The sequence below is a fragment of the Plectropomus leopardus genome, chromosome 17, assembly GCF_008729295.1.
Source record: "Plectropomus leopardus isolate mb chromosome 17, YSFRI_Pleo_2.0, whole genome shotgun sequence".
Taxonomy (NCBI): Eukaryota; Metazoa; Chordata; class Actinopteri; order Perciformes; family Serranidae; genus Plectropomus; species Plectropomus leopardus.
In genome coordinates, this window is record NC_056479.1 from 26,590,491 (window position 1) to 26,606,096 (window position 15,606).

General features: G+C 39.5%; 1 protein-coding gene across 1 annotated transcript; it reads left to right on the top strand.

Annotated features, from left to right (window-relative positions):
* LOC121956210 (casein kinase I) lies at positions 1-15,349 on the top strand. Its single transcript, XM_042504343.1, has 11 exons — positions 1-218; positions 5,668-5,758; positions 5,981-6,091; positions 7,104-7,252; positions 7,962-8,190; positions 11,274-11,444; positions 11,650-11,798; positions 11,969-12,164; positions 12,278-12,417; positions 13,292-13,357; positions 13,463-15,349. The coding sequence occupies exons 2-10, from the start codon at positions 5,683-5,685 to the stop codon at positions 13,322-13,324; spliced, it is 1,254 nt and encodes a 417-aa protein (XP_042360277.1). The 5' UTR covers positions 1-218; positions 5,668-5,682; the 3' UTR covers positions 13,325-13,357; positions 13,463-15,349.
* The last annotated feature ends 257 nt before the right edge of the window (positions 15,350-15,606 follow it).

The window sequence follows — 15,606 nt, forward strand, 5'->3', positions numbered from 1 at the left end:
AGAGGGGGAGACAGACTCGAGTGGAGGACGGCCGCTCGTGCAGCTGGAGCTTCTCAGGGACTATCAACAGGGAGTGCAACCGACGACAGAGCGCAGAGCTGGGGGTATGAGAGTCGCCAGAATCCGCTCCCATCCTCCTCTGCCCAGGCCCCTGTCCGACTGACAACCATCGGATCAGAACCTCCACGGAACCAGCTCTCGGACGAACCCAATATCGGGTGAGTGTTGGGTCGGGGAACCGGAGAAACCAAGGGGGAAAAGGGGCCTGATTCGGCCGAATCAGAGTCTCGTATTCACGGCTTACAGGAGAGGGGGAGGGGGCGCGTAGTAGGGATGGCTATCTACACAAGCTAGTCCAACACATACATGGGTGCGGTTTTAAGTGTTATACAAAAACAAAAATGTGGCGAAATGAGATAACGTTGAAGCAGACACATTTACAGCTTTTTTGAATTTGAACAATAATCATGGTGCAGTAACGCTCGTATCACGGCTCGGTTATCGCCACTAGCTTAGCTAACAGGGAACTAAATGTCTTCCGTTGTTATTTCCACCAACGTTATCGTCTGTAAATACACAAACTGGTCTTTTTTTTAACCATAATAGCCGCTATTAGATCATATAAAAATATTATTAGCAACAAATATTGTAATGTAAAATCATATCTTACTTGCTAAAATCAAACTGCAACCCAGAAACAGCAACGGTGTCTAATATTGCCATTGTAGTGAAACGAAATATTGACTTTATTTTGCAAGTTAGGTTTGTATTAATGCGTGAATTTAGTTTGTGATGATGTTGGAGTGACAGCTGCCTGAGTGTGAGAGGCGTAGCAGTACTCTGTTGTTCATGTGATTGTGAAATCCTCTGGTTTTGGGTCTCTGACACTTGTTTTCTCTTAATTTGACACTTCCATGTATAGCACATCCTGCATAAGTGGGCCTGATAACACACAAAGAAATATAGTATATAAAGGAATAGAAAAGTATTGCACACTGGAGATTGGTGATTATGGTTAAAACCACAGTTTACTACTGATATGGCTGAAAATGTTATCAGGAGTAAAATGTGAAATTAATAATTATCAAGAAAAATGTAAAATCCTTGTTTCTTTTGAGTTTAAAGGCTTAGTTTTTCTCCTGAATGAAAGCTTAAGAAGACATACAGTCAATTGTGGTTGAAACTAGGGATGCACAATGTTAGATTTTTGCCAATTTCTGATATGCTGATATTTTTTAACTTAATATATGTAGATGTGGCTCTCCTTTAGTAGAATTAATGTATTTTGCCCACTCTTTTCTTTTCAACAGTCAACTTAAAAAAATGACAGGGCTTTTCAAAATGTTCACATTCACTGGGCAAAACAAGAAATCTACTTTAGCTTAAGTAACAAGTAAAACATGTGATATTTGTTCTTACATAACAAATTTTAAACAACTGGAAGTCATCCTACTTTGACAGACTCAGGTGATGATGTCCCTCAGACAACTCTGACAATAGTCTATATCAGGGCAATTTTACCTCTTTCAACTAATTAAAATTGCGTTATTAAAGTGTCCTCTTATTCTCCTGTCATAACTTGTCAATACTTCATTTTACTATCTGCCACTGCGGGGCCAATATTATTGAGCATCCCTACTTTAAACTATTAGTTATTGTCAAACTATAATGACAGAAGAACTTTTTCTTTTAAATCTGAGGAATATTAAAAATAAATAAAATAGCAAATTCACAAATATTAATTCTGGTCAGCAGCATGTCAAACTCTGCTTTAGCTAACAATTTTAACAAAAAAAAATTGAAAAAAAGGTTGGTTTTTTAGACCCACAGTGTGTAATTTGTGCTGTTTTTTAATCAAAACAGTAATAAAGACAAACTTTGATGGCTTCCTTAAGCAACATGGGGTCATTTATTGCAGATAAAAAAATCTAGCTGACGTGACTCAGGCTGATGTCATGTCTTTGACACCTCACTTAACTTACCATGAGAATTAGATGATTCCGCTATAACTACTGTAGCTGTCTTTTAAAGAGGGCACATGGACACTTCCGTGTACTGGGACTGATAACATACAAAAATATTTATATTATATATAATATAAAATTATTGCACAATTGGGTTTTAGGTGATTATTATGATGTATAGATGTATACACAGTATACCATCCTCCCTCTTTCAAAATTTATATTTATATATTGTAATTATTTTTTTTTTTATTATTTTTTACTATTATATTGTTCTTTTTATCCTCTACCTAATAGCTGCTGTAACACTGCAAATTTCCCTACTGTGGGACTAATAAAGGATTATCTTATCTTAAACAGCTGATATGTACTGTAGAGTGTTATCCAGTCCACTGTCCTGCAGACTTTACTACCATAATATCACATGGTGCAGCTCCAGGTGCAATGTGCTTGACTAATGGACTTGCATCACATCCCACATGCCATCTTTTAAACATCACATAATGCATTCTTTACATTGCTGCTGAGTTTCCTCTGTACATGTCTCGGCAGTACCGAGCTCTCCCTTGCCAAGCTCTTTCAAATGACCACATGCATGTAAATGAAAACCACATGGATCCACTCTTAAATATGCGGCGAAATGCTGCACAGTTTAAAATTGTGTGTCACCGTTCCTGTACCGTGCAATTAATCATTGGCACTTGCGGTGTAGCCTTGTGATTAATGTTGCTCCCGGAATCGGGTCCCCTGGCTGCAGCACATGAGACACCCTCTCGGTGTAATGAAACCTAACCCTTTGTTAACCCAAATCCATCTGCCTCCATCACATCCACTATGGCAGGTTGTCCTCTCATCAAAGCGGGGGCAGGGATACTCAGCTAGCTTTGCCCGGGGGCCACTTCTGTAAAATGACAGGTTTCCAGGAGCCAGTCAGTAAACAAGCAATAATATTTATCAGTATATCTAATAAATAAATTGCCTGTTTTCAACCTGTAGAGGTTTGCTGTACATAGAGGTATTTCCAGGAGTTGAGGACATTCAGGACTTAGCCTGTACCTCTGTCAGGCAGTTTGGTGGAAATCCACCCTTGTGCTTTTTTTGGGATAATCAAGCTATATTTTAATGCTTTTCATGCACCTTATTAAATGCAATGCACAGAAAAAATTCCAGTGTGAATCAATTAATTTTCATCGTGAATTAGAAAATGGTCACCATGTCGTGGGCCAGATTTTGCCCACAGCCGAGAAGCTGCAGATCCTTAAAAAGTCTTTAAAGGTATTGATTTATTAATCTAAAAAAATAATTAATTAAATTAATCTTTCACAAATGTTAAAAATGCTCAGTCTTGGGAAGTAGGATTTTATATTTTTTATTTCTTGAAGTTGCATTGTAAAATCTCAAAATAATAAAAAAAATAATACTAAAAAAATTCCTCATCTTAAACTCATCATGATGGGAATCCAAGCAGTGGAATCTCCCATGCAGGTTGAGAAACACAGAGCCACCTAGAAAAAATATATAATTATAATATATGTGCCAGAAATGGCACATATATTATAGAAATGGCACATATATGACATATATTATAATTATTGTTCTGTTGGTAAACCGAATAGATTGTTTTATGTGTTTCCCCCTAAAAAGGAGTGTTTTTCCAACATTTGAAATAGATAATATAACTTTTCCCTGAAAAGGTCTGTGTTGCAATAAACATTTGGCAAAATAGAATAGTCCTTCAATTTGGGTTATTAGAAAACTGGCCTTAAATGTAATATTAAGTGGCATTTAAAATGTTTTTTAAAAAGTCTAAATCTTCTTTGCCTTAATATGGAGGAACCCTGAAGTTTGAGTACTGGTCTGGGGACTACATCTTACAGTATGTTGGTTAAATTGTTATTTCACTTGAAATCGGGGCCGGGCAATGCAAGTGGCTTTTGTGATCCAAGACGGTAGTACATCAGCCATCGTCAATGTTTTGTAACAGCTGGTCTGCAGCTCTTCTTTTTTTAAATCTAACTGCTTACAATCAAGCAAAGTAACTTCTGGGATTATTTGTGTTGTCTTCTGGATAAAGCAGACCGAATGCAGAGGACTAGTCCTGCAGAATTGATGACACTTCTGCTCGCTTGAATTGGCATGTCAACAAAACTGAGGTTTCTGGGAATGTGTTTTGCAGTTTCTGAGTTGTCATGAGACTCTGTCTAAACAGGGTGGGAACTGAGGCAGGAATCAGTAGCAATCATGGTCTATCCATGTATTTTCTTGTTGAACTGTCAACAGATCACATGTCTGGAAGAATTATTTGAAGGTGCAGCAGTGCTACATTTGGAATGAGGGTCCACCGTTGCAATAAAGAGTTCAGTTTGTTTACATAGTGTTCACAAATTGGTGGCGAGGAAGCAAATCTTGTTGATAAATGATGCTCTGAACTGATGCGTTTTCTGCAGCACTTTGCCATCTGAAGTTCATCGCACAGAATTGTCTGAGGGCCTTGACACAGATAGAGGCAGCCAGCGCTCCGTGGCCACTCATGCCTTCCCTCCCCTGGCAGCGCTAGTACAGAACAGTGGAGAGCTTAGTCTTGCTTTTGCACTGGCTGCACAATGTGGCGTGGTAGAGAGCGCACTAAATAAATGATGATCCTGCTCCAGCGTCACGTGCAGCTCAGCTCAGGAGATGCACACCATTTCCTCATGTGTGCCAAGTCTTAGTGCTCATGCTGATTCTGCAACACTCCTGATCCAAGTTGCAACTGGCATTTCTGTGCAGCCCTAGTTTTGCTGTATTTTCCTCCTCCCTCCCTGCTTTTGCTGATCTCACTGCAACCACCTCCCCCTCCCGGCTACCCTACAAATCTAATCGTGTGTTTCTGGAGGCCAGACAGCTGTTTGCTGATCAGCTAGCCCTGCTCAGGCTACATTCTCACACAAACACATGGTCAGTTCAGTTTGTCTGGGATTGACGGATCATCATGTGAGCAGCTGACTGACTCTTGACAATACCTCACTCTGGAAAAGTTGAGGAAATAAATAATTCTATGTTATACAGGTTCCAGTGGATCCATAAAAATCCTAAAGGCATTGTATTCATTAATCTAAAATAAAGGCCTTTATTGATATTAAATTGACTTAAATGAATTTTTCAAAATTCTTAAAATTGCTTAAACATGAAAAGTAGGATTTTATGAATATATTTTTCTGACGTTGCATCATATAACCTCAAAAAAAATTGGTCACATCTATTTATTTTTTGTTAAATAATTGAAATCCATTTCTTAAAGTTATTATGAGGCGTATACACGCAGTCAAATGTCACATGCAGATTCAGAAACACAAAATTGCCAGAAAAACAGCCAGAAATGCCAAATATATCCCACTTCTGTTGGAAAACCAAACAGATCATTTTATGATAATATCATATATTAATTGTCTTTAAGTTTTAATATAACTTTTTCACTCACAATAACCATTTAAGATAAGTAAAATTGTCTGTCTTCAATTTTGACTATTAGTACATTGGTCTTAAACTTAATTTCAAGTGGCTTTAAAAGAAAAGTCTTCAAATGTCTTAAATCTACCTTTCCTTAAGCTGTAGGAACCCTGTTTGAATACAGTTCAGTTGTCCTGAAACCTTTCCTTGTTAGTGGTGAGTTATGGTGGCATGTGTCTTCTGCCTAATCATCTCTTACTTCTGTTGGTGACAGTGACGACTCGCAAACATGGAGCTGAGAGTGGGGAACAAGTATCGGCTCGGGCGAAAGATAGGGAGTGGTTCCTTTGGCGACATTTACCTTGGTGAGTGTTAACAGACACTGTCCTTTTTGTATTTGTTTTTTTACATGCCATACGCAACTTTCCACATGTCTCCTCTTTTAACGTCTCTTTGCACGCTGGTCTCTCTTTTCATACTGTGCCATTTATTTCCCCACTTATCTGGGCACCAAACCTGATTTTCCTTCATATTCATCCATCATTTTCTATGGCTCTTAAAGCTGTTGTCGTATTTTTGTGCCTCAGGTGCCAACATTGCCACTGGCGAGGAGGTAGCCATAAAGCTGGAATGTGTGAAGACCAAACACCCACAGCTGCACATTGAAAGCAAGTTCTACAAGATGATGCAAGGAGGAGGTAAGGAGTGGATGCTGCTTTGACAGGCTGGGCAAGATTTTTCAAGCATTCCTTGTCATATTTTTTGAACCTTGTAATATTATACAATTAATTAATTAATTAACATAACTTTGACTGAATGACTGTCATCTTTTTAAATCAGATATATTTATTTTCATTTTTATTTATTTATTTTATTCAAAAGGGACCATGTACAGTTTAAAACATAAATGTCACCATTTGATGTGTTGCACCAGATTATAGTTTAGAGCTAATTCACATCAGCAGGTCAAAACAAATACACAGCACAATGACATGATAATATAAAGTTGTACAAGAAGAAGGGAAAAAAAGACACACACAAGACAAAAAATACACACAATAGCACATGATATGAAGTAATACAAAAAAACAAAGACGTAAGACAGATAATACAACATAAAACTACACACAAAGCACATAAATTACAAAACGATTTTCGTTTTTATTATAAATGCATATCGGTTCCAAATATCAGATATCAGTCTCATTAACTACTAATAATTGGTATCAGCATCAGCCCTGAAAAAAACAATATCGGTCGACCCTTACTGAGGAACTCATTGTTGGCTTATTATTTTTAGATTTAGCTGATTAATTACTGTCAGTTTGCAGGATTTATAAGGCTGCTGAATGCTCACTGTAAACATAAACTTTAGCAGGATTGCTGTTGAAACTCGGCTGTGTTAACGCCATATTTCAACATAGTTAGGACGCCCAGGAATATACAGCCCAGGTGTAAATGCATGGACTATTTTCACTCAGGGTGTAAATAGCATTGTTGGCTACAGACAGCTGGGTGCTTGCCTCTGCTATGATGCTATATACACCCGGGTGTAAATAGCCACTGCAGCTATTTCACCTCAGGGCACGTAGCATTGTTGGCTACAGACATACGGGTGAAAATCACATCTGCCTGATATGAATTGTGATAACAGGTTGTACAAATGTTACGCTGACTGTGTGTGTGCTTCTGTGTGTGTGTGTGTTCTAGTGGGTATTCCATCGATAAAGTGGTGTGGTGCAGAGGGAGACTACAATGTGATGGTGATGGAGCTGCTTGGTCCAAGTCTGGAGGACCTTTTCAACTTTTGCTCCCGGAAGTTCAGCCTAAAGACCGTCCTACTTTTGGCAGACCAGATGGTATGACACAAACCCTCATGTTAAGTCACGTGTGTTAAAATTAGGACAGATCCACAATCCCCTCGGTTAAGATCCCACTCTGAAAAACAGTTTGCTTAAGAGTAAAATACACAGACGTAATATTTATGATCCCATTAGGTCATGTGCATGACCTACTTGACTTTTATTTGTGACCGCTCTCTCTCTCTCAATATATGAACATTGCACATGATTCCCCTAAGGCTTCTTTAAGATTGTAGATGTTTTGGTCTCTACTGCTCTCGTCCATTCCAGTGTACTTTATAGCGATGGCCTCCTCTCAGTCTGTGCTGGCCTAGATATTTCATTTGATACGTAACTCTTGCAAGCACAACTCATCTCACCTTTTGTTCTAACTACAGCCAAGTTGCTGTGTCAGTCCTCTATACGGGCGTTTGACTCTCCACTTATAGCCTGGGGTCACCGCCTTTCTTTGGCCGTTCTCCATATATCCTGTTGTCCTCCCCTGTCCTCCTTTGTGCCATAGTTTGCTCAAGATATTGATGTATTGAATGCACCTACTGCTGCTCAGTGACTGAAACTTTATTAGAAAACACAAGGACAGTGCTGGTCTGACAGCATGTAAAATGTGATAATGTGACCTGTGACACTGTGTCATTGTTTTAGTATTTATGTTGTGTGCTGCCGAACCTGACAACTCTTTGTCTTTTTTTTTCTTTTTTTTTTTTAGATAAGTCGCATTGAGTACATTCACTCCAAGAATTTCATCCATCGGGATGTGAAGCCTGACAACTTTCTCATGGGGCTCGGCAAGAAGGGCAACCTGGTGTACATCATTGACTTTGGCCTGGCCAAAAAGTACCGTGACGCCCGCACACACCAGCACATCCCTTACAGGGAGAACAAGAACCTGACTGGCACAGCTCGCTACGCCTCCATCAACACACATCTTGGGATTGGTAAGATACACTTGGAGCATGTACACTAATCTGACTTGCTGTAGGGTTGGGCCGGGGTAAATATTTCCAAACTGGTTTGATATTTAGCCAAACACCAGACTGGACGAGTACACAGAATTTCCCCAGAAGGTGTCCAACTTTCACGGCCACTCCCAAGTGCATCATATTGACTGCCTGTCCCCGACAGCAAACGAGCGTCTGACTGTGACGTTGTACCTTTTTTATGGCATGTAAGCAAACGGGTACCAAACAACTATGTGCTCGAGATAAGAGTGGAGCCACAACCCCTTAAAAGATGAGCAAAGTACTTGCCATCTTCCTACATTTGTACTTTTCTTTCTTTTTTTTTTATTGTATTTTCTTTTGTGACTTTTACAACCACAGCAAAAAATACATTTTTTTTCAATACTTAAAATTATAATGCCTGTGGAATTGCATTTCTTTTCTTTCCTCTAGTTTTGTTTCTTTTTTTGTCCTCATTGTTTTTGTTAAATGACCTTTTAATTCGGCAGAATATGTGGTAGTAAAAAAAGCAGGTTAAGGCAGTTTGCATTGAATCAGTCTAAGCTCATAAACCAGACATTATACTTACTTTTTAAATTTATTGTATGTTTTAATGAAAGCTACTCTCTCTGTGTGTGTGTGTGTGTGTGTGTGTGTGTGTGTGTGTGTGTAAGAGAGAGTGTGTGTGCGCGCGCGCGCGTGTGTGTGTGTTGGTTATCGAGGACTGGTGCTAGATTAGTTACTTGTCATGCAGAAATATGGATTAGATCAGCAGAAAAGTGCACTGCTGTTGGTACTGCACCTCTGTTATTCACACACACGATGTCAGGCAGTTCTGTTGCAGCCCGATGTGAAGAAGCTCTCTAAGAAAGCCCCAATTAGAGTTGTGATTCATGTTTGTTTACATTCTATGCACTGCTAGTGTCTAAAAAGTATTGGAAAAATGATGACTAAAGTAAACCGACATACAGGAAGATAAGCTGTCTGACAGAAAGGAATGAAAATATATATTTTTTGTAGAAAGTTGAACTATTATCTTAGAGTATCACTTCACGGGAGTCACATTTCATTGTATTGAAAAGAGCGTTCAGCCCCTGTGTTACAAAATTTTGCTCCATCAGGGTCTCACTCTTACTCCACTTTGAAAGCTGTCTCTAAACACCATGGCAAATATGATTTATCAGAGCTGGCTTATGATGATATCTCCCTCTGCATGACATCCATCCCGAGCAGGGAGCTGTAATGGGCTATACTGTGGGCCGTTTTTTTTTTCCTTAATCAGTCATGTGTCTTTTCACTGTGGTTTAGTGTCTGTGTCAGAACATAACAATGGTCTTAAAACCTTTTAGTGTTTTTGGTTTTTTTTTTTGTAAATCTGCAGCTCCTGCCGGTGCATTACTATTTTTTTCTACCAGTTCTAGTGTACCCAAAAATTTCTGAAAGGCTGAGCGCACCCAAAGAACAGAATCATCCTTGTACTTCTAGCGCTGTCTGCTGTAACCCTCCAAAATTGCAGCTCAAGTTACATTGCACATGTGTCATACCTCATCTTAGACCCCCCCGCCCCCATGGGGTCAGAGCGTCTCCCAGCCCTCATATTATAGCTTTGCTCTCCTCCTCCCACTGCTTTATTTTGGACATGTCTTCACTCTGCGTCATCTTTTTGTTCATGCACAGTCTTTCAGATTATACAGAGGATGAGTGGGGAGGGGGCTCTTGAGAGAGGAAGAAAAAGGAAATGTTGTCCAGAATGGAAAACCGCTCTGTCGTGGTGTTGTCACCTCAGTGCTGCGCTCTCTAAGATACTCTGCAGAGCGGTTTTAAATGGCTAACCATATATATACATCCACCATCTCACTGTAGTGTTTAAGCCAGCCCCTATATGATGTTGCGATGTTGGTGATTACAACGATTTATGCAATTTTACCAGTCCTATGAATTCTGCAAGACCTTGATATTTTGTTCTGTCATTGCATCTTCATCTCAAATTCTACCCTATCTCTCTCTTGTCACCACACTGTTATTTACAGGTTTAACATCAAAGTAGAGCTGTTTCGGTGTTGGTGTTAAGATTTTTGGGACAGTTCAATGGCTAAGTGCTGAATGTTGTGTTAGCTTGTGCTGTGCAGAGAGCAGCATGAGAGTGTCTCACAGAGACAATCCTTCAGCACCACATCGAACGGCAGCAACAGCTGATCAGCGGCGATCAGCTGTTGCTGCCCCAACCTCCCAACCCATCATCACAAATAGATTCTAATCCTGAAGGAAACACTGAATGCTCATAATAATAGTTACTGACTCTAGGACAGCACTACAACTATTTTTGCAATTTTCACCTGTCCCCACAATTTTACTGCAAAAAACCCTACTTAAAAAAATTGCATTTTTTAAAGAAAAGCCCTGAAATCAGGCATTTCAGGCCACAACTAACCCCAAAACAGTGCCCGAAATCCTCGAGGGACCCATTATCTGAACAGTTGCAGCCCCAACAACTTATTGATCTCTGTATTTTGATTAGATATTGACCTTTTGTTGCATTTCTCCTGGATGGTGAAACATTCATGGAAAAGTGATAGTAGTCATGTTTCTGTTGCAGTAAGTAATCTTATATGTGCTCAAAATCATTTCATTAAGTAAGAGACTTGTTGAAGTTTTTACTGCATGTATTTAATGTAAAACGTGGATCAGTAATGGCGGTTATAAAGAGTTGTGATGTCCATACCGAGCTCCTTCTTTAAGTGCTTGGGAAAGCATTTTGTTTACTTTGAGTAAACATAAGAACTGCTCTGTTGAGTGTTGTCTGACTAACAGGTAACACATGTTTCTCAGTAAGAAGTGACACTCGATTGTCTTATTTTGTTGGGTTAGGTGGTTAAGAAAATCAGCAAGCGATGATTATTGTGTCAATTTCAGGCCACTATAAACTGCGACTTGTTTCTTAATGAAAACAGGCAATTAAGAGAGATGGCAGTTTATAATTTGAAAAGTGGAAATAGGACCTGGGTAAATGATCCTTTGTTGAAGCACTAAGCAGACATCACTCAGTTTCTCATTCTTGTGTGCACTCTTTCTGTTCACAGAACAGTCCAGACGTGATGACCTGGAGTCCCTCGGCTACGTCCTCATGTACTTCAACCTGGGCTCCCTCCCCTGGCAGGGCCTCAAGGCTGCTACCAAGAGGCAGAAGTACGAACGAATCAGCGAGAAGAAGATGTCCACACCCATCGAGGTTCTTTGCAAAGGATACCCTTGTAAGTGATCTTTCACTGGGGCAGCAGCATGCCTGTAGCTCTGAAATAATCTGCTGCTGCGTTATTGGGTTTTCTTAGTATGGAATTGATCACTAACAACGCATGTTATCTAATCACTGTACTTAGCTTGTTTTGCTTGCTGTTTTGTATTGTGTGTATTCTTAAAATTTTTCTCCCTACTGTTTTGCTGCTTGTTCTCCTACAGCTGAGTTCTCCACATACCTGAATTTTTGCCGTTCACTCCGTTTTGATGACAAGCCGGACTACTCTTACCTACGACAGCTCTTCAGGAATCTGTTTCATCGTCAGGGCTTCTCCTACGACTACGTCTTTGACTGGAACATGCTCAAATTTGTAAGTTCACATCAAGTGTTTCTAACTGAAGTATTGATGTTTATTTGGCTGCCACTTTCATTGCAGTGCTCAAAAATCTCACATCCGAACAGCATTACTTATAATACAGCTAATTCAAAGCCACAATTTGTTAATGGGAAAGCTTTAATGAGGCTGATGTCACCTCTCAGGGTGCCAGCCGGACAGCTGAGGATGGGGATCGAGAGAGGAGGACGGGAGATGAGAGAGATGAGCGAATCGGAGGAGCGCCCAGGGGGTCTGCATCGCGAGGCCTCCCCCCAGGTCCCAACCCTGCAGCTGCCAACAGAGTCAGGAACGGGCCGGAGCAGGCCATCTCTAATCCTGCCTCACGGGTCCAGCAGTCTGGTGAGTTTTCTGTCTCAAACTGCCTGCCTTTACAGTGTAAAACTGTGCTGGAATTGCAGTGTTTTTTCTTCTTGAATATCTGCAGCAGTTTTAAATGTAATACGCCATTTCAGGAAACACGTCGCCACGTGCAATTTCTCGTGCAGAGAGGGAGAGGAAGGTGAGCATGCGACTCCATCGTGGGGCTCCCGCCAACGTATCGTCCTCTGACCTCACAGCCCGTCATGACCAATCCAGAATTTCCACATCACAGGTTAGAAATCACTCTTGTATATCATTGTTCTCTGCTCTAAATTCAGACATTTTTGTGGGTCTATGAATGCAGTGCAGGCGGAGCTCATCATGAGTACTGCGCTCTGCTCTCCAAGACTATAATGCAGTCATCAACCGAACGGTATATGTACTCCGACAGCGCTCCTAATAAATGTTTTGCTTCAAAAATATATAGTCAATTCTTGGCAGCAGATGTTTTGATTGCGGAGGTCCTCCACAAATAAATGAATGTGTGAGAAAACCTGCCTCATTGCATCTGAGGCAATGTGAAGCAGCAGAGTACCCTTGTGTGTGTTTTCTTTCACCTTAAAATGAATCAATAAAATCAATGAATCCTGTAGTTAGGAATGAACCTGTTAATTCAACACCAGTTAATATAGTTTACATGTTTTAAAACCTTCCATAACCAACTGCATTATCACTTAGCAAAATGAAATACTCACACCTTAAAGCTGGCAGCAACCACACGTCTGTTCAGCAAGTAAAAACCCGTTTCTGCTTACGTGATGTGTCTCAAATACCGTCATTTCAGTTACTTTGCATCCCTCTGCTGACCTGAACTACAATGTAACCAAGTACATTTACTCAAGTACTATACTGAAGTACAAATTTGAGGTTATTTTTCCCGTTACTTGAGTGTTTTAATCTCATACCACTTTCTACTTCAACTTTTTACTTACTAATTTTTGATAATTTCTGTGCACTAACCAAAAACAGAAAATACTGCTGCATGAGGCCCATACTGTAGTAGTAGAAGTAGAAATAGTCATGTGCTTTATAAAATGATTTAGCAAAATTGTCAGAGCAGTTTTGTTGTCATTGTCCTCTAAGTCTTTATTCTATGTCCTCTGCAGGTCAGCGTGCCATTTGAGCACATGGGGAAGTAGAACTCTGGCTCTGCATGCACATCAACCTGACAGGTGAGGTCATACTTCCAGTAATTTATTCCTGTGCTGACTGCAGAAATACACCGCTTAGCAATACTTTGCCTTCTCTAATGACTGTCACTCCTCTTGTTATTGCAGGGCTGCAAGGTCTATTCATTGCTCCAGTTTATTTTCCTTTATTTTTACCTTGTCTTATGAAAAGATGGCTGCCAATGGACACATGGATCTTTGGAGAAAGGACTTTAAATCTTTTTAAGGATCCGGGGAGGTACACGACAGTATCCACCACGCACTCTTTCATGAACTTTTTTGTTTTTTTTGTTTTTGCTGAACCGTGGACCACCACCACCACAAATACAAAAGCAAATGAATGACAGTCCGACACCATTTTTACTCCATGGTTGCTCATACCTGCTCCACTCCTCAAAACATTTCCCTCAGTACCTTCTGTCTGACAAATGTGAAGAACTGTTGGCATCAAGACGCAAAAAGGTAACAGGGACACGCGCATGTTTCTCGTCAAAGGTCGACTTAGTGATTGATATAGGCTTAGTAAAGACTTCTGTTTTTTTCAGTTCGACACCGCAAAAACTTTTCAATGTATGTCATCTTTTATCTTTCATGAGGATATCTTAAATTGAAGCTTGTTATGAGTTTCTTTTGCTTTTTTTGAGAGAATTAACAGCTAAGAGATGATGAAATGAGGTAGGTGAGAGGGTAGCAGACAAATAGAAAGGCAACTTCGAAAAAGGACAAGTAAGTGATGTTTTAGCTGTTGTAGAGTAATGTTTTCTGGTGAAGTAGCAATTTGGTGCTTGCTTGCCCTCCATCCATGTCGTGATGATTTTCTGTCCCTCAAAACTCAGCCACCAAAACCTCCACCGACCCTTTTATTTTGCCTGTTTCGACTTGTTTTCTTTTGGTTTTTAATGCAAGCGGGTAAGGTGAAGAACGACCATAGATATTGCAAAGACACACTCCAAGTCTTGAGGGAAGCTCCTCAGGAAATTCTATTTGACCAGAGACCATAGCTGCCCGTTTGGCTAACAAATAGTGGCTGCAATTTTTATGATACTTCTAAATGTTACCTTTTTTAAAAAAAAATCTTTTTGTTATTGGAGGTCATAGGGGAGTGGGCAGGCTTTGTTTGGGATGACTCTTAGGGGGATGGGACATCCGATTTTTTTTTTTTTTTTTTAATGTTTACTTCACTGTAAATATTTTTTTATTTTGATGTAAAGCCAAAATGTGGTTATTTGTTTTAAGGCGTAAAGTAGAAAAATGCATACTAATGACATAAAATTGGGGCTGGATTTTAAAGTACTAAATTGTGGGATGGGCTATACTGTTACTTTGCCAGCTGGGTCATCCAACATTTTGTGTGTGTGTGTGTACACGTGTGTGTGTGTGTGTGTGTGTGTTAGAGAGACACAGAGAGAGAAAGACTGATATGGTGAATCCCTGCTAAGAATACAATATTCATTTCGTCGTTGTTTGCAGATTGTTTTTATCTTCCTTCTCTGGTATTTATGTTAAACTATTTTTTATTTCTCGAAAGTAATTTTGTCCTTTGTTCTTATTTGTGTCATTTCATCTTCATGTAACTTATTAGAAGTAGCTTGTTTGTTTTTCTGTTTTGCGTCAAAGGTTGTCCACCTCACATAATACATAGGGCTTTTAATATTCCCTCTGCAAAAATGATATGCGAATAGTTTGATGTCACCTTTTTTGGATTTTAACCTCCAGCAACCTTGATGATGTCATTCAAAAGAAAACATAACTGATGCAATTGCAGGGATGTGTAAATAGCGGTGTACTGTGTGTGTAATTACCTTTGTACAGGCCACCATGACCCAGTGGCATCGTTAACTGTCGGGTTGGGAATGGTATAGATGAGGTTGAGGTGATAGGGGATTTCACTTTATGTATTGTGTACTGATATCTTGTACAGTTCTTTAACACACTTTATTTACAACAGTATTTGTGTATATTTTATGAAGTAATAAAAATGAATAACGTTGCTCACAAGTTTTTGCAGACTTTTTCTTGCTTGTATGTTCCTTACTGCTGCTTAGATAAGTTTTTAAGGTGGTGATTGTTTTTAAGTGAGGTTTTTAGACATAAAAACACCTTAGTTAAGTGAGTTAATTTACAGAAATACATACACAAAAAAAACAAATGAGCAGACAAAAACTAAAGCACAAATGAAAATTAACATTTATATTAAATAATGACAAACTAATGACTATTTTGTATTTAACTTCTGATTTAAAACATCAACA